General features: G+C 44.5%; 1 protein-coding gene across 2 annotated transcripts; it reads left to right on the top strand.

The window, feature by feature from the left end:
• The first annotated feature begins 201 nt into the window (after positions 1-201).
• LOC139227155 (uncharacterized) lies at positions 202-17505 on the top strand. 2 transcript variants are annotated; one of them, XM_070858219.1, is made up of 5 exons: positions 202-334; positions 9159-9262; positions 11751-11907; positions 14494-14664; positions 15804-17505. In XM_070858219.1, exons 3-5 carry the CDS (start codon positions 11758-11760, stop codon positions 16551-16553), a joined length of 1071 nt encoding a protein of 356 aa, XP_070714320.1. In that variant the 5' UTR covers positions 202-334; positions 9159-9262; positions 11751-11757; the 3' UTR covers positions 16554-17505. The 2 variants fall into 2 exon arrangements, with proteins under 2 accessions (XP_070714320.1, XP_070714321.1); XM_070858220.1 differs by lacking the exons at positions 202-334; positions 9159-9262 and adding an exon at positions 9580-9657.
• Positions 17506-19264: the final 1759 nt, after the last annotated feature.

Raw genomic sequence — 19264 nt, forward strand, 5'->3', positions numbered from 1 at the left:
ATATTATTTTGCACGGAATTATGGAGAGTTCTTCACCAGCATTCTGCTGCGAACTGTGTGTGTGAAGATTGTGTTTGCTTGTTTCACACGGAATGATCAAAATAGTTCTCCAATATCAAGGAAAATGTAAATCGGTCCGATGAGAAAATGCAGCTTTCCCCTCTGCTTTGACCAATCAAATACGGCGATGGAGTAAGAAGGATTTCGACAGCAATTTTATTTCCTCATTTTTTTGCGTCAGATAATCATCAGATTCAGCCGCTTAAACTCAACACACGCCGCTTCCATTCCATTGTGGTGAGGGCTGATATTGGGTCACTCGTTACAGGATCAGGTAAGAAATCCCGAACTCCCGCAGGACAGGCTCCCCCTTCAGTGCGGTCTGACAGTGAACCCGCTCTGCAGATGGCCGCAGACAGGACTATACGTGTACCGAGCTGGCTGAAACCCTCTAATAGCAATCGGTTGGTTTCAACGACTTGTTGCAATCTGTCACCAGTATTTTGCTGCGAACTTCCTGTGTGTATATATAGATTGTGTTTGCTTGTACCACACCCAAATGTGTTTCAAAGCTATGCACCTTATATTATTTTGCAAAGAATTATGGGAAGTTCTTCACTCTCTAGTCATCTAAATAAAATGAACAGACACTGAAATAGCTGGAGCTATGTTGGACTTTGGTCATTTATATGTAGAAATGGTTAGTAACATTGGTTAGCAAATAGTTACAAGAATAAGGAAGTGAGTTGTAAAATCAATAAGGAAAATGTTACAATCAATTATATTTTAAGATATTATTGTTGATCAAAGTAAGGGATCTCAGTGCTGGGGAGAGGGATATTTACATCTCGCTTGTGATGCAGAGGTGCAGTTATCAAGAGTAACGCATTGGTACCAAATGGACTTGTATTTATCGTTCAATAGAATTAGATATTCTATTGTTTTCAAATGTACAGGTCAACATGTCCTTCTGTTGGATTCAACACAGACAACTAGGAAGTGAAGTAAACGAGTGATCTGCAAATTGAGTCATTGTTATAGTTGGATAATGCTGAAGTTTTATTTTTAATGCCGAGGTACAGAAACCATTTAATATTAGCGTTTTATTTCTACTTTGCTATTAGGCGATATCTGTATTCCCCGGCCACCAGATAGAGGACATTGCACAGGCAGTTCTTGAATATGGCGTTATTATACATCTTGAATTAGATGAGTCACCAATGTTATGGATTAGGCAATGGTCAGTGAATTATGCATACAGTGAACTCCACTCTATCCAACCATGCTTAAATAAAGGAGACTATGAAGGTATGAGGGCAGAGTCGGCTAAAGTGGACTAGGAAAATAGATTAAAGTGTAGGACAGTTGATGAACAGTGGTCTACATTTAAGAAGATATTTCACAACTCTCAAGAAAAATATATTCCAGTGAGGAGGAAAGAGTGAAAGAGAAAAGATAGCCATCCATGGATAACAAAAGAAATAAAGGACAGTATCCAATTAAAAACAAGGGCATACAAAGTGGCCAAAACTAGCACAAAATATAAAAACAGATAGCAAGAGTTTCTATAGATATATAAAAAGGAAAAAAGTGGCTAAAGTAAATGTTGGTCCCTTAGAGGACGAGACTGGGGAATTAGTAATGGCAAACATGGAGATGGCAGAAATTCTGAACAAATATTTTGTATCAGTCTTTATGGTAGAGGACACTAACAATATTCCAACAGTGGATAGTCAAGGGGCTATAAGTGGGGAGGAACTTCACACAATCACAATCACTAAGGAGGTGGTACTCAGTAAGATAGTGGGACTAAAGACAGATAAATCCCCTGGACAGATGGCTTGCATCCTTGGGTCTTAAGAGACATAGTGGCAGGGATTGTGGATGCATTGGTTGTAATTTACCAAAATTCCCTGGATTCTGGTGAGGTCCCAGAAGATTGGAAAACTGCAAATGTAACGCCCCTATTTAAACAAAGAGGCAGACAAAAAGCAGAAAACTATAGACCAGTTAGCCTAACAGCTGTGATTGGGAAAATGTTGGAGTCCATTATTAAAGAAGCAGTAGCAGGACATTTGGAAAAGCAAAATTCAATCAGGCAGAGTCAGCATGGATTTATGAAGGGGAAGTCATGTTTGACAAATTTGTTGGAATTCTTTGAGGATGTAACAAACAGGGTGGATAAAGGGGAACCAGTGGATGTGGTGTATTTGGACTTCCAGAAGGCATTTGACAAGGTGCCACATAAAAGGTTACTGCACAAGATAAAAGTTCACAGGGTTGGGGGTAATATTTTAGCATGTGTCATGTATTTAATCATCTTGCAATGACACAGTCATGTAACTGTAACTCATGTACACTCTACCTGTACCCTAGAAATGCACACCCTGACCACAGGGGGTGAACTTGCGAGAGACACTCCTCACCTGGGTTTCCAGGTATAAAAGGGGAGGTCCCATCCAGGGTCAGCACTCCTTGGTCTTAGGAATAAAGGTGAAGGTCACAGAGTGACCATGTCTGATATATATATGCCTTGTGTGAGTTTGTAGTAAGGTGCAGGAACATTACATTTGGCGACGAGAAATGGGAATCACCGAACCACAAGGATGGCCACCGATGGCACAGAGGAACGTTACTCTGTGGGTGAGGACTGAGACAACTTTGTGGAAAGACTCCAGCAGAGCTTTGTCACAAAGGACTGGCTGGAAGAGACAGCGGCTGACAAGCGGAGGGCACATCTACTGGCCAGCTGCGGACCACAGACATATGCGCTGATGAAAGACCTGCTCGCACCCGAAAAGCTGGCAGACAAGTCCTTTGAAGAGCTCAGCCAGCTGATCAGTGAGCATCTCAAGCCAGCAAGTAGCGTACACATGGCCCGGCACCGGTTCTACTCTCACCGGCGTTGGGAGTGACAAAATGTCTCAGACTTCGTGGCGGAACTGCGACGCTTGGCCAGTCTCAGTAAGTTCTCCGATGCCTGCAGGTGGGAGATGTTAAGGGACTTTTTCATCGAGGGCATTAATCATACCGGCATTTTCAGGAAGCTCATAAAGACTAAGGACTTGACTTTAGAAGAGGCGGCATTGATAGCTCAGACCTTTATGGCAGGGGAAGAGGAGACCAAGCTAATTTACGCACGCAACCCTGGTCAACATGGTGAACGCGACTTGGGACCCCGCAGGCAGGTAAGGGCATTTCGAAACCGCCCAAGCAGCAACAGGCTCTAGGGTGGGCCCGCAACAAGGACAATGGAAAGGGGATCGGCAATTCACGCCATCTCGAGGAACACTGCGTCCCGCGATGGGACCATTAACACCACCACCAGAGTGCTTAGAGACAGCCAAATGGGCAATCAGAGAGGAATGCCTTGTAATAGTCCTTTTGTTAACAGCAATCTCAATCTCAGCTCATGCTGGAGGTGCAGGGGTAGACACACTGAGAAGCTGCAGGTTCCAGCAATATACCTGTAGGATTTGTAATGTCAGTGGACACTTGGCCAGGATGTGCAAAAAGGCAGTAGTGAGGCTAATCTGCGAGACAGAGGAACCAGACGAGGGGTCTGCAATGCAGGATGAGGCCTGGGGTAAAGCCATAGATGCTGAAGTTCAGCGGGTTCATGTGTCTGACGTCCACAGCTCATACACTAAAACGCCACCCATGATGATGAAAGTCTTGCTGAATGGCACATGGAGATGGATACGGGAGCTAGCCAGTCACTTATGAGCGCCCAACAATTTGAGAGACTATGGCCACACAGAGCTAGCAGGCCCAAACTGGAACGCATTGAGATGCAGCTACGGGCGTACACCAAAGAGATCATCCCAGTGCTGGGCAGTGCAAACTTGGTGGTAACACATAATGGATTACAGAGCCGGCTGCCACTCTGGATCGTTCCGGGAAATGGCCCCGCACTTTTGGGGAGGAGTTGGCTGGCTGAGATGAATTGGAAATGGGGGGATGTGCACGCCAATTCATCCATGGAGCGATGTTCATGCTCACAGGTCCTGCAAAAATTCGGGTCATTGTTTCAACCTGGTGCCGGAACGTTCAAGGGCACTAGTGATACGCATCACTCCGGACGCAGACCAGTGCACCACAAAGCCAGAGCAGTGCCGTATGTGATGCTTGAAAAAATTGAATGTGAACTGGATAGGCTGCTCAGAGAGGGCATAATTTTTGGCTGTTGAATTCAGCGACTGGGCAAGTCCCATCGTTCCCGTCCTCAAAGCAGATGGCTCGGTTAGGATTTGTGGCGACTACAAAGCCACCATCAACCGAGTATCGCTGCAAGACCAATACCCGCTTTCGAGAGCGGAGGACCTTTTTGTCACGCTGGCAGGTGGCAAGCTGTTCCCGAAGCTGGACCTCACTTCGGCCTACATGACTCAGGAACTGGCTGAAGAATCCAAGCTTCTGACCACCATCACGATGCACAAGGGATTATTTGTCTCCAACAGGTGTCCGTTTGGCATTCGTTCGGCAGCAGCCATCTTTCAGAGAAACATGGAAAGCTTGCTCAAATCCATTCCTGGAATGATAGTATTCCAAGACAACATTCTCAAAACGGGTTGAGACACCGAAGAATACCTCCACAACCTGGAGGAGGTGCTACGCCGATTGGACCGGGTAGGCTTGCGGCTGAAAAAGGCCAAGTGTGTGTTTTTGGCCCCAGAGGTCGAGTTTTTGGGCAGGAGGGTTGCCGCAGACGGGATCCGGCCCACTGAATCAAAAACGGAGGCGATTCGCCGGGCGCCCAGGCCCGGCAACACGTCGGAGTTGCGATCATTCCTGGGACTTTTGAACTATTCTGGGAACTTTCTGCCGAACTTAAGCACATTGTTGGAGCCGTTACACATGCTCCTGCGTAAAGGTTGTGAATGGTTTTGGGGGGGCTGTCAAGAACGGGCTTTCAATAAGGTGAGGAACCTGCTGTGTTCCAACAAACTGTTGACTTTGTATGACCCCTGTAAAAAACTGGTCTTAACATGCGATGCGTCATCCTACGGGGTTGGGTGTATGTTACAGCAGGGTAACGATGACGGCCGACTCCAACCGGTGGCTTACACCTCCAAGTCGCTCTCCCAGGCAGAGCGTGGATACGGCATGGTCGAGAAGGAAGCACTCGCGTGTGTTTACGGTGTGAAAAAGATGCACCAGTACCTTTTTGTTAGACAGTTCGAGCTAGAGATGGACCACGAGCCGTTAACATCCCTGTTGTCCGACAGCCAATGCATCAGCTCGCATACAGCGCTGGGACCTCACGCTGGCTGCGTATGACTACATCATACGGCACCGACCAGCCGCCGAAAATTGCGCTGACGCGCTCAGCAGGCTCATACTGGCCACCACCGAGGGGGCGTCGGAGCAGAGCGCCGAGATGGTCATGGCTGTTGAGGCTTTTGTGATGAGGCTCCCCCATCACAGCCCGCCAAATCAAACTCTGGACCAACAGGGACCCCCTCCCATCCATGATAAAGAAATGTGTCCTGACTGGGGATTGGGCGCCCGCACACAGGCCATGCCCCGAGGAAGTCAGACCATTTCAGAGACGGATGGATGAGCTCTCCATCCAAGCCGACTGCCTGTTATGGGGCAGCCGGGTAGTCATGCCCCAGAAAGGAAGGGAAGCGTTCATCAGGGAACTCCACAACGAGCACCCTGGCATCGTGTTAATGAAGGCCATTGTCCGGTCACATGTATGGTGGCCGGGGATTGACTCAGACCTGGAACACTGGGTTCGCCAGTGCACGACGTGTGCCCAGCTGGGCAATGCCCCCAGGGAGGCCGCACTCAGCCCGTGGCCCTGGCCCACCAGACCATGGTCAAGTATTCACGTAGACTATGCGGGGCCATTCATGGGGAAAATGTTCCTGATCGTTGTCGATGCATACTCGAAGTGGATCAAGTGCATCATATTGAACCCGTGCACAACATCCATCACCGTGGAGAGTCTGCATACAGTTTTCGTGACCCATGGCTTGCCGGACATCCTGGTCAGCGACAATGGCCCGTGTTTCACCAGCCATGAATTCCAGGAGTTTATGTCGGGCAATGGTATCAAGCACGTCCGGACAGCGCCGTTCAAGCCAGCTTCCAATGGCCAGGCGGAGCGGGCGGTCCAAGTCAATAAAACAGGGCATGCTACGCATCCAAGGACCCTCCCTTCAGTACCGCCTATCGCGCCTCCTGCTGGCCTACAAGTCCCGCCCGCACTCGCTCACGGGAGTCCCGCCAGTGGAATTCCTCATGAAACGCACGCTGAAGACGCGGCTGTCCCTCATTCACCCAGCCCTGGCAGACATTGTTGAGGGCAAGCGCCAGTCCCAAACTGAGCTCCATGATCGAAACTCAAGGGGGAGGTGTATAGAAATAGATGACCCGGTATTTGTTCTTAACCATGCTTTGGGACCCAAGTGGCTTGAGGGCACCGTAATTGGTAAAGAAGGAAATAAAGTAATGGTGGTCCGACTAAACAATGGGCAGATATGCTGCAAACACCTGGACCAAGTAAAGAAAAGGTTCAGCATAGACACGGAGGAACCTGAAGAAGAGCATGAGATGGCACCCACACCACTGCCAGTGGACGAGCAACAAAGACAGTCCTCATCATGCACAGTCCCTGCGGCCAGCCCGGACAGGCCAGAATCATCTCAAGTGACGAAGAAGCGTGCCGAGGCTCAGCCACCAGAGCCACAACTGCTGCGCTCCACGAGAGAGCGTCGACCACCTGACAGACTTAACCTCTGAAACAAAAAGACTTAAGGGGGGAGGTGATGTCATGTATTTAATCATCTTGCAATGACATAGTCACGTAACTGTAACTCATGTACACTGTACCTGTACCCTAGAAATGCACACCCTGACCACAGGGGGTGAACTTGAGGAAAAAACTCCTCACCTGGGTTTCCAGGTATAAAAGGGGAGGTCCCACCCAGGATCAGCACTCCTTGGTCCTGGGAAAAAAGATGAAGGTCACAGAGTGACCATGTCTGATATATATATGCCTCATGTGAGTTTGTCGTAAGGTGCAGGGACACTACAGCATGGATAGAAGATTGGCTAACTAACAGAAAACAGAGAGTCGGGATAAATGGTTCATTCTCTGGTTGGCAATCAGTAATTAGTGTGGTGTCACAGGGATCAGTGCTGGGACCCCAACTATTTACAATCTATATTAACAACTTGGAAGAAGGAACCGAGTGTAACATAGCCAAGTTTCCTGATGATACAAAAATGGGAGGGATAGCAATGTGTGAGGACACAAAACATCTGAAAAAGGACATAGCCAGGCTAAGTGAATGGGCAAAAATTTGGCAGATGGAGTATAATGTTGGAAAGTGTGAGGTCATGCATTTGGCAGAAAAAAACAAAGAGCAAGTTGTTATTTAAATGGAGCAAGATTGCAAAGTGCTGCAGTACAGCGGGACCTGGGGGTACTTGTGCATGAAACACAAGAGGTTAGTATGCAGGTACAGCAATTGATTATGAAGGCCAATGGAATCTTGGCCTTTATTGCCATGGGGATGGAGTATAAAAGCAGGGAAGTCTTGCTACAGTTATACAGGGTATTGGTGAGGCCACACCTGGAATACTGTGTGCAGTTTTGGTTTCCATATTTACAAAAGGATATACTTGCTTTGGAGGCAGTTCAGAGAAGGTTCACTCAGTTGATTCTGGAGATGAGGGAGTTGACTTATGAGGAAAGGTTGAGTAGGTTGGGCCTCTACTCATTGAAATTCAGAAGAATGCGAGGTCATCTTATCGAAACGTATAAGATTATGAGGGGGCTTGACAAGGTGGATGCAGAGAGGAAGTTTCCAATGATAGGGGAGACTAGAACTAGAGGGCATGATCTTAGAATAAGGGGTCGCCCATTCAAAACTGAGATGAGGAGAAATTTCTTCTCTCAGAGGGTTGTGGACCTGTGAAATTCGCTGCCTCAGAGAGCTGTGGAAGCTGGGACATTGAATAAATTTAAGACAGAAATAGACAGTTTCTTAAACGATAAGGAAATAAGGGGTTATGGGAAGCGGGCGGGGAATTGGAGTTGAGTCCATGATCGGATCAGCCATGATCTTATTGAATGGCGGAGCAGGCTTGAGGGGCCATATGGCCTACTCCTGTTCCTATTTCTTATGTTCTTATGTGGTTTAGGCGAGCATCTCTGAATCAGGTTCAGTGTAAAAGTAAAAATTAAACAGCAGCAATTGATCAACATGGCAGATAACAACATTTCAATTCCACCTCCCTGGTTTACAAAATAATATAAGGCGCAAATCTTTGCTAACTCCAAATAATAGTGAACTTGATGCAATGTCTGTAATATAAAGTTTATACATGGAGTTAAAGCCCTCAGAACACCTCCCAGTGCTCACCACTACATGGGGTGTGGAACAGTCGAACAAGAATTGCTGAACTGGCAGAGAGCTGCCGAATAAATGCCTGTGCCTGGGCAAAGAGCTGTTAATCAACTCCTTCAGCAGAAATAAAGGACACAGGAAGGTATCTTTCACAATGAAACAAAGTTGTCAAGCACAAGTTGTCTTTCGCCAGTTTCCAATAAGGTCAAGTCCAGAACACAAAACTGCCTGTAATTTAGCACAAGTTGGCAACTCTTCGTGAGAGGCTTGTGTGAGAACCAGAGCCACATTGATCCATCAAATGATCCAACTTTGTGCCGCTGGCTCCCAGTGTGCAGGCGTTGTGCAGGCACTGGCAACGTCAAAGTTAACTGTAAAAAAAAGTGAACTTGGGGCACTCCTGGTCGGTATGTTTCAGAGAGGATTTACCAACTGGGCCATCATAAATAACTTTCTAGAGCTTCACACAGAAAATCCTCGTTCCTCAGACAGGACTGAACTTGGAGCGAGTTGGCTGAAAATCGCTAATACCAATCGGTTGGTTACAGTGACTTGTTGCAATCTGTCACCAGCATTCTGCTGCGAATTGTGTGTGTGTGAAGATTGTGTTTGCGTGTTCCACACCGAATGATCAAAATACTTCTCCAATATCGAGGAAAATGTTAATCGGTCCGGTTATAAAATACAGCTTTCCCCTCGCTCCCGTAACTTTGCTTTGACCAATCAAATACGGCGGTCGAGTAAGAAGGAAGGCAAAATTAAGTTTCATTTTCTCATTTTGTTTGCGTCTGCAAGTCATCGGATTCGCCCGCCTAAACTCAGGACAAGCCGCTTCCATTCTTTTGTGGTGTGGACTGATACTGGGACTCTGACTTCTGCTGACATTGTTACAGGATCAGGTAAGAAATCCCGAACTCCCGCGGGACAGACTCCCCCTTCAGTGCTCTTAAACTTTTAGCAAGCTGGCTGAATCCCTCTAATACCAATCTGTCTGTTATTTTAAACATGCGGTAAGCCAGCTATAAGAAATGAGCTTGTGTTCTGTTTCCACAGAAACAAAGCTTTCACATGAGGGATCAGCCTTGTGCTTCTTCTCTAGTGCTTCCTTTAACATGAACTCCTGTTCCTTCTTCAAATCCAGCACTGCCACTGGAAGCCCATGCGACGGATTGCTGCATCATAAAAGCATCATCTGAACATACGAATAGGTGTAGGCCATTCAACCCCTCGAGCCTGTTCCAGCATTCAATTATAGCATGGCGGATCTGTATCTTAACTTCACGTACCCACCATGGTTCGTGTGATGTATTTGCAGCCATGCTCTGTACCATGCATTGTACATATAACAGCCAACAGATGGGGAAAGCCCGGGAGGCACACATTACTGCACCTCGTGCTGCCTCCCTATATAAAGCAGGCTCCTCCTGCAGGTTTCACTTTTGGAGTTTACATTAAAGCTAAAGGTCACAAGGTGATCAGCTCCAGCAATGGGCCACGTGTGATTTATTATAATGATCGGCATATGTATCAGTTCCATATCACTTAATGCTCTTACCTAACACAAATTCATCAATCTCAGCCTTAAAAGCTTCAATTAGCCCAGCACCACAGCCTGTTGGGGGAGAGAATTGTAGATATATACTAACCTTTGTGTGGAATATTAGAGTTACACTATTTGGGAGGGACATCAGGAAGCACGTAGAATCACATAGAAGTTACAGCACAAAAACAAGCCATTCGGCCCAATGCTCAATGCCGTTGTTTATGCTCCAAATGAACCTCTTCCCAGCCTTCTTCCTCTCACCCTATCAGCACATCCCTCAATTCCTTTCTCCCTCATGTACTTATCCAACTTCCCCATAAATGCATCAAAGCTATTTGCCTCAACCACTCCTTGTGATAGCAAGTTCCACATTCTAACCACTTTCTGCGTAAAGAAGTTCCTCCTGAATTCCTTATTGGATTTATTAGTGACTATCTTATATTTATGACCCTGGGTTTTGGACATAGCACAACTGGAAACATCTTCTCTATGTTTACCCCATCAAACCCCATCATGATTTTGTGAGGTCACCCATCAACCTTCCCTTTTCGAGAGAAGGAGCCCCAGCCTGTTCAGTTGTTCTTGATAATTACAACCCCTCTGCTCAGGTATCAGCCTTGTTTCAGCCTTGTTATTTCTTTTTTGTACCTTTTCCAGTCCTTTTTGTAATATGGAGACGAGAATTGTACACAGCACTCTGTGTGGTCTAACCAAGGTTCTATCAAGTTTAACAAGTCTTCCTCCAGAAATGAACCCCAGTGCTCTGTTTGTATTTTTGATAACCTTGCTGACTGTGTTGCCACTTTTAGTGATTTGTGAATCAGTACCCTAGAATGACCCTTCTACCCCATTTAGGCTCTTATTTTCCAAGGAGTTTGTGGCCTCCTTATTTCTCCTACCAAATTGCACCACCACCCACTGATCTATACAGAAATTAATTTGCCGTTCACACACACATTCTGCAAGTTTATTAAAGTCTTCTTGTATTTTGTTTACGGTAGTAACTATACCCCCCCAATTTTTAAAATTGTACTTCTGACTCCAACTCATTTATATAAGGATTTGTGTGCTTGTACAACAAAAACAACTAGCGCCGCAACATAGCAAAACATCCCATGGCGCTTTACAGGAGCATTATCAAACAAAATTTGACACCGAGCCACATAAGAAGATATTAGGAATGGTGACCACAAGATTGGTCATAGAGGTAGGTTTAAAGGAGTGTCTTCAAGGAGGAAAGAGAGGCGGAGAGATTTAACTCCAGAGCTTAGTGACAAGGCAGCAGGAGGGGCGTCCGCCATTGGTGGAGAAATGAAAATTGGAGATGCGCATGAAGCTAGAATTTGAGGAGCGCAGATACTTTGTTTCTCGGGTTCCATGGAGAAGGCCAATCTTAAGAGAGCATCAATGGCTTTATTTATACAGTGGTGTGCTGTTGACTGTTCAAATTGATAGTGATAACTCAAGGCTGCCCGAAAGGAGTCAGTGGCAGAAAGTTGAAGGCAGTGATCACATTCACTGCTAAGCACCTTGGGATGTTTTACTACATTGAAGGTGCTATATAAATGCAAGTTGTTGTTGTTGCTACAGTCAATGCTGTTCTCCTGGTGCTAGTGGGCTACATAACAACAGCTGACATAACTCCCCACTAACCTTAGGGCAGGGCAGCCTCTGAGACACAAACAGCCAAATAAATCTAAACAAAAGACCTATGTCGTCAGTAAATCCCGTGAAGTGGTCCCCTACGTGAAGAAAACAAACATATTCTGTAATGCCTCACTGTAAGTTCCTCCAGTCGCATTTTTACCTGTTAAATCAGCTGTTTAATTTACTTTTTGTGCTAGAAAGAAAATGGTGAACTTTGTGCGAAGGGATCAACTACGGCTGCAAAATTTTATCATGAGTGGAAGTCAGTTTTTGACGCAGGTTCGGTCATTCATTGCAAACTCTGTGCGAGAGGGAAAGCTTTCACAAGATAAAGGAAAAGCCTACTTCAAAGAGGTATTTTTTTTATTTGAACGTTAAAGGTACATAAAACTTGGAAAGTGGGTGTTCCAGTTTTCCCTCTGAATAGCAAACATGCTGTTGAATTGATAACTCGGTTTTACTAATTTTGAAATATTTTTAATTTATATATAGATCAGGGTGTCTGCCACCATCCATCTGATTTTGTGGCACAAAATGAGTGGGCAGACCGTGGGGGGGTGGAGGGGGGGATCCGTTACACCAGATCGCCGCTCACTTATACATGTAATTTCTCTTGATCCACCATATGCAGCTCACTGTCTGTCATTATAAACTTCTTATAAACCATAACAGAGCTGAGATTATCTTGGAAGAACAATTGAATGTTTGACACTAAAGAACTTCTGTGAGGTCTATAGGAGCGCTGCGGTTCCCCAGGTTCAATGAAGAATCTACAGAAGGGTTTTTGCATGAATTTAGGCAGATGGGGCAGGGCTTTTTTGGTATAGAGCCAAACAGCCCCAAGGAGAGAAGCAGCAGAAGTTTCTGGGTCTACCACTGGTTGCCAATCTTGCTCTCATGTTTTGGGCTGCCATATCCTCAAGAAAATGAGACTTAGCATGCGATGCAGTAACTTCCATGTGAGGCTTTTAGCAGAGTAATTACATGCAGGACCAAGTTTACAACAATTCCAGGTGAAGGCTGGGGATGTAAAAGGCACCACTTGGCCTACTGGTCATGGTAAGCAATTCAAGTATTTTAGCACAGTGTGCGGGGAAGTCACTGTTCATGGCTAATGTACTTAGTACAGCGCATTATTAGAAGGTATGACTGGTTACTCTTACCTTCCCAATCTGGTGAAGTCATTAAGCTTTTTCAGGCACTGAGCTGACTTGTGTGAATGTTGGAGTTGACACTGACTAACTTGGCCACTTTCTGCCATAGCACCTTCCCAGCTCTGCCTGAATTTACGCAGCTGCACTTTTATAGCTTTGTCATTGAAAGTTGATATTGCAGGTACAGCAGGCGGTGAAGAAGGCACATGGTATGTTGACCTTCATAGCTAGGGGATTTGAGTATAGGAGCAGGGAGGTCTTACTGCAGTTGTACAGGGCCTTAGTGAGGCCTCACCTGGAATATTGTGTTCAGTTTTGGTCTCCTAATCTGAGGAAGGATGTTCTTGCTATAGAGGGAGTGCAGCGAAGGTTCACCAGACTGATTCCCGGGATGGCAGGATTGACATATGAGGAGAGACTGGATCGACTGGGCCTGTATTCACTGGAGTTTAGAATGATGAGAGGGGATCTCATAGAAACATATAAAATTCTGACAGGACTGGACAGGTTAGATGCAGGAAGAATGTTCCCGATGTTGGAGAAGTCCAGGACCGGGGGACATAGTCTAAGGATAAGGGGTAAGCCATTTAGGACTGAGATGAGGAGAAACTTCTTCACTCAGAGTGTTGTTAACCTGTGGAATTCCCTACCACAGAGAGTTGTTGATGCCAGTTCATTGGATATATTCAAGAGGGAGTTAGACATGGCCTTTACGGCTAAAAGGGATCAAAGGGGTATGGAGAGAAAGCAGGAAAGGGGTACTGAGGTAATGATCAGCCATGATCTTATTGAATGGTGGTGCAGGCTCAAAGGGCCGAATGGCCTACTCCTGCACCTGCACCTATTTTCTATGTTTCTATGTCACTTAACACTTGGAACTCTCAGCATCCCTGCTGATCTCACAGACATTCTTTAGTAGCAAACTTTCAGTTGTGCATCCAAAATGGTTTTAGCTGCCATGGCCCCTTTACGCTGCTAGCAACCAGCAGCGCCTGGCTACATCTTTTTTCCGGTTCCAAATCTTCCCACTTTGCTCTGATCGTCAAACATGTCAAGGTGTTTAAATGAAAGAACAGCGCAGGGCAGCGTCAGATTAACGAGCCAGGAAGAAAGAGGGCGATATCACCCGCCCCCCGCACCCCCCCCCCCCCCCCCGTCCAACCTGCTCCCTTTTAGTTCTGTGAGATCTCGGTGTTCTATATTACACTAAATACACCGCCGTTCACGCCCCAGTTACAAAATACTCAAAATACTCAAGGCAGGTTCATTATTAAGGGCTCTAGTTAGGAGAATTCCTGCTGGATTCGAACCCATTTCCCAGCGCGTACCTTGGAGAGATTCGTTTAATTCCATTTTTTGGCGCCACCTCAAATTTTGGCACCCTAGGCAACCACCTGGTTCGCCGAACGGTTGCGCCAGCCCTGCTCCCATCCCCACTATGACTGACTTCCGTTGGGACTTTGAAAAAGTTTCAAACTCCTGAAAAACGGTCATATGGCCGCATCATGGATCCCTGCGGTAAATGCAGATAAAAATTCATCGGTGCGCCAGCTTTCTTTTGCAAGTGAATTTTGGCCCCTGAGAACTTACCCTATTATCTTGACCCAATCGTCCATCCAGTCTATTCTTATTCAACTGCTGATATGCCTGCTGCATATTTCTCACATTTTCTGCTTTATTTCACTGTAGCTCATCTAGTTTGATTTAATACCTATTTTTTAATAAGTACATCTATTTTGATGGCTAAAAAGTTATATGTAAAAATGTGTTATTTTTAATTTTGCAGATATTGCATACAGTATTATTTCAAGGCAGAATTAATCTTCCTGTTATTCAACCGGAGGAATTTTTTAAAAGAGAGGAATTTGAGCAATTATCTGCTAAGTATCCAGATGTCTTTCAGAAATACAGCACCCACCTCCCAAAACGTCCACCTTACACAGTGCTACTTGATGCGGTAAGTTCAATCAGCTCATCCTGAGACGCACAGTATGTTGGAGTACAGAAATAGGCCACGTGGCCAATGAAGTCCAAACCACTTAGTCGAATCCCTGCTAACTCCCCACATCCTTTAATATTACTATGCAAATGGAAACAGGCCCGATTTTACTCTGTAATGGGGTTACTGCTGGAAGTGCAGTCGAAATTTACTTTAGCAACCAATGTTACAGTGTAGAGAACCAGCCCAATTTTACTTGGTGTAGCTTCTGGCACTATTAGTATCGTCTATAGTAAATCCACCTTGTGGGATGCGGCTGTGGGAACAATCCAGTGCTGTTGCAACAGCTGAATAAGTAAAGGCAACCCTTTTTGTGTATAGCTCACTAAAGTGTCTGGTGTTTCTTTAGGGCATGGAGATCAGAAACTTAATAGATTCTTCAGTGGAGGTGTTACTGTCAGTAATCCTCCAAAGGGGGACCCGGATTTTGGAACCCTCTGAGTAAAGAGGTTCACCGAGGGGATGATTATGGCCTTGTGGAAGGAGGTCTGGGCAATGAGAATCACATCCAATAAACCACCCCTCGCCCCACTCCTGCTCCCAAAAGGCTACTCAAAGTCAGAGGTAGCTAGAGGTAGTCAAACCTTGTAACAGATAACAGTTCGAAGCATATTTTCCAGTTTTAGCCATGTTGCACGCACTGTATTGAATATCATCTACATCTTACCAGCAATGTGCAGGATGTACCACAATACTCCTTTCCTACTCGAAAAATATTTCTTTTTTTCACAGCTGAACATGTAGAGAAGCTGTGGAAAGTTTAGATGGTAGGTTTTTCAGTGCCAGCACCTGCTATCATCGATGTAGGTGCGTTTGCTGTGTGTTGATGTTGCCTTCCACATATTAACAATTTAACCATCACCCGCCCCGACTCATCGTGGGGGGGTTAAGATTGCCCCCCATTGTTGATCACACTGCTGTTTGTGGGACTTTGCTGTGTGCAAATTACTTTATATATTTGCCTACAAAGCAGTGACTATACTTCAAAGGTAATTCGTTGCCCGTGACGTACTTTGGGTTGTCCTGAGGCCATGAAAGGTGCTATACAAATGCAAGTTGTTTCTTTCTTTATGGATTGATACCAGTTTGTTTTACAGGTTGTTGAAATCACAAGAACAAGACATGTTGATGATGTTTTAAAGTGTCTGGTAGGCCTGACTGAACAAACGTTTGTGGAATTTATTGGACGCAAAAAATGTGAAAATGAAGAAAACAGCAAATGTGGAAATGTCTTTGTATCAACAGTCATCAGCTACTGCTATTTTTGGGATGTTAATGTCAGAAAGCAGATAACAGACAATTATTTTGGTGCTTCAGTGTCATGTAATGGAAGGAAGCAGAGACAAATTATGATAGATATATTGTGCTGTGAAACATGGCACAAGGACATTAGTTGGGCAGTATGTATCGGCAATATGTATAATACACACGCCTTTATGTTCCGTCCTGAAGTGCATTCCACGGCTTTTATGACAAAGCCTCCTGCACCAGACAGTAAACATGATCCCACTCCGGTTGACCAATCAGATGTCCAGATTTCTCTCTCTCTTGAAGTTAGCAGAAATCTCAGAGCACCTTGTGAGAGATGCTTCACGATGTTCCCAGAGATAATTTTTCATCCAAATCACGAACCCAATGATCAGGCACGTTGGGAATATGGGAACTGTGCTGAGTGTGAATCTCTAAGCCAGTTTATGTACACTAACCCGCAAATTGACAAGAGACTACAATTTATAATGTCTCCAACTGCGCTGATTGATTTAAAACGACAACGACTTAACAATAATCTCAGATCATTGGAGTTTAATGTGGAACATGAGTTTTTATTTTATGATCCGTCTGTATAGAGAGTACTGCACTGTAGAGATTCCAACCCTGAAAGCACATTATATCACTCAGTATGTCACATACCTGGTCATCTAATAACCCAGGTGCATGTATACACCTGTGGAGTCTCACTCTTTGTACTGTAAGATACAATTTAATGGATAGAAAATTCTGGGTAGCACAGAATGCAGGCTGTGGCAGGGCCAGGAATGACTGACTGCAAATTTCAGGATTTCTGCACTTAGCTGTGCATGTGCTAAATCCTGAAGTTACGGGTCAGTTTCAAAAGGGTAAAAAGCTGTTGACATTTATGAGCATGTGTTAAATATGTTTTTAAAACTGCAGATGAAAAACAAGAACTTGTAAATAAATTCCTAGCCTGGGATTGTGACATGGGGCATGGTTTACAATGCATGCATAGCGTCTCTTTTTATCTTTCTTTTTAAGTAAGATTATTTCTACATTAAGTCAATGCAAAAACAAAATTGAGAATAAGATAACTTTGCGGGAGACTTCATGACATAATGTATTTTATGATTTAGGGTCGTTTCACACCTGCTACATTTTACGAATGAAATCATTTCAGTTTTAAATTCTGATCTGTTCTGTGACATAATTAAAATTCTGATCTGTTCTGTGACATAATTAAATTATTTTGCATTGAGCAAAGAGTTTGGCAACTTTTAATAACTATGAAAAGATTCTCAGTTTGCCGGAGAATTTTCTGGACAAGACAGGTTTGTGTAAATATAATTTTTGTCTATGTTAGCAGTATTTGATGGGTTGGAATACAACAATAAACTGATGACTTGAGTGATCAGAACCATAAATTGTTTGTAGATCTTGGCTATGTTGTATTTTGAAAACAGTCAGAAAAAAATATATAGAGGATATATAACCAACCAGGAATCAAAACTTCCTGAATGTAATGCACCATGTTACTTCAACAAACTCAACCTAAATAAAAATTGTGCAAAGGAAATTCTAATTTTCAGTGTTTTTTATTTGAATAAAGATAAAAATGCAGTATGAACATGACAATATTTTTGCATGCAAATTACTGTATTTTTTTCTGTTTACACTTAGTTTGCACAGTGAGGTTCACACAGATAAGAATAACAATGTGATATTTTCAGAGAACTTGATTAGATGAGTGTAATTAGATCTTATAGCTAAATACATACTCCAATGATTGCACATATTTAAAGCTAAAGTGATTTAACAACATTTAGTTGCAACATTTTTCAAGGCAATTGCAGCTATTTTTCTGGTCATTTATGGCACTACAAGTATTTTCTAATTAATTAGGACACACAAACAGAATTTGTACGTAAAGATTGATACTTAGATTTACTGAACTGGAAAAAAAAAATCTATATTTAAGTTGATGGTGACAGCTATACAATGGTTGGCTGGCTCCATTGTGGGGAATTTTAACATGGAGTAGTACCTGGGTTTACGTGGCGGGGCGGGGGGAGGTAACGTCGGCGGAAATGCAAATGCAGTAAGTTGGCTGCAACGCACCGATTTCATGGTTTACCTCTGACATGTTCAGTTGGTTGTACTCTGGAGAGGCATGGTGGTGATTCGAATATCTTAATCGCTCAATTCCAGAGATATTTTAACCTACATTGAAATTTAAAAGCCATCCAAGGGTTTCCCAGGCTTCCTGAAACTCACAAGAACTGCAATTCATTGGGTGCATTAAAAGTCAGGCAACTGAAAATAAATAATCAGTGCACACAGCTGCTTTTATACCTACCACTGAGAAAGGGTTTATTGAGAGTACTTGTGGTGAGAGCTTAATTTCTGCACTTTTGAGGTATTGAGACTCGGATCAGGATAGAAACATAGAAACATAAAAAATAGGTGCAGGAGTAGGCCATTCGGCCCTTCGAGCCTGCACCACCATTCAAAAAGATCATGGATGATCATTCACCTCAGTACCCCTTTCCTGCTTTCTCTCCATACCCCTTGATCCCTTTAGCCATAAGGGCCATATCTAACTCCCTCTAGAATATATCTAACGAACTGGCCTCAACAACTTTCTGCAGTCGAGAATTCCACAGGTTAACAACTCTCTGAGTGAAGAAGTTTCTCCTTTCTCAGTCCGAAATGGCTTACCCCTTATCCTTAGACTGTGAGCCCTGGTTCTGGGCTTACCCAATATCGGGAACATTCTTCCTGCCTCTAACCTGTCCAATCCCGTCAGAATTTTATATGTTTCTATGAGATCCCCTCTCATTCTTCTAAACTCCAGTGAATACAGGCCCAGTCCATCCAGTCTCTCTTCATATGTCAGTCCTGCCGTCCCAGGAATCAGTCTGGTGAACCTTCGCTACAGTCCCTCAATAACAAGAACGTCCTTCCTCAGATTAGGAGACCAAAACTGAACACAATATTTCAGGTGAGGCAAGGCCCTGTACAACTGCAGTAAGACCTCCCTGCTCCTATACTCAAATCCCCTAGCTATGAAGGCCAACATGCCATTTGCCTTCTTCACCGCCTGCTGTACCTGCATGCCAACTTTCAATGATTGATGTACCATGACACCCAGGTCTCGTTGCACCTCCCCTTTTCCTAATCTGTCGCCATTCAGATAATATTTTGCCTTCGTGACGGGTGGCTGCCTTAGATTGGATCTCAGTCTAGGAGCAAGCTGACCAGCAGGAAGCAGCAGCACGAGCCTGCTATGCAGAGACCTGCAGATGATCAGCACAGAGGAGCAGCA

The sequence above is a fragment of the Pristiophorus japonicus genome, chromosome 16 (genome assembly GCF_044704955.1).
Source record: "Pristiophorus japonicus isolate sPriJap1 chromosome 16, sPriJap1.hap1, whole genome shotgun sequence".
In the NCBI taxonomy this organism is placed as follows: Eukaryota; Metazoa; Chordata; class Chondrichthyes; family Pristiophoridae; genus Pristiophorus; species Pristiophorus japonicus.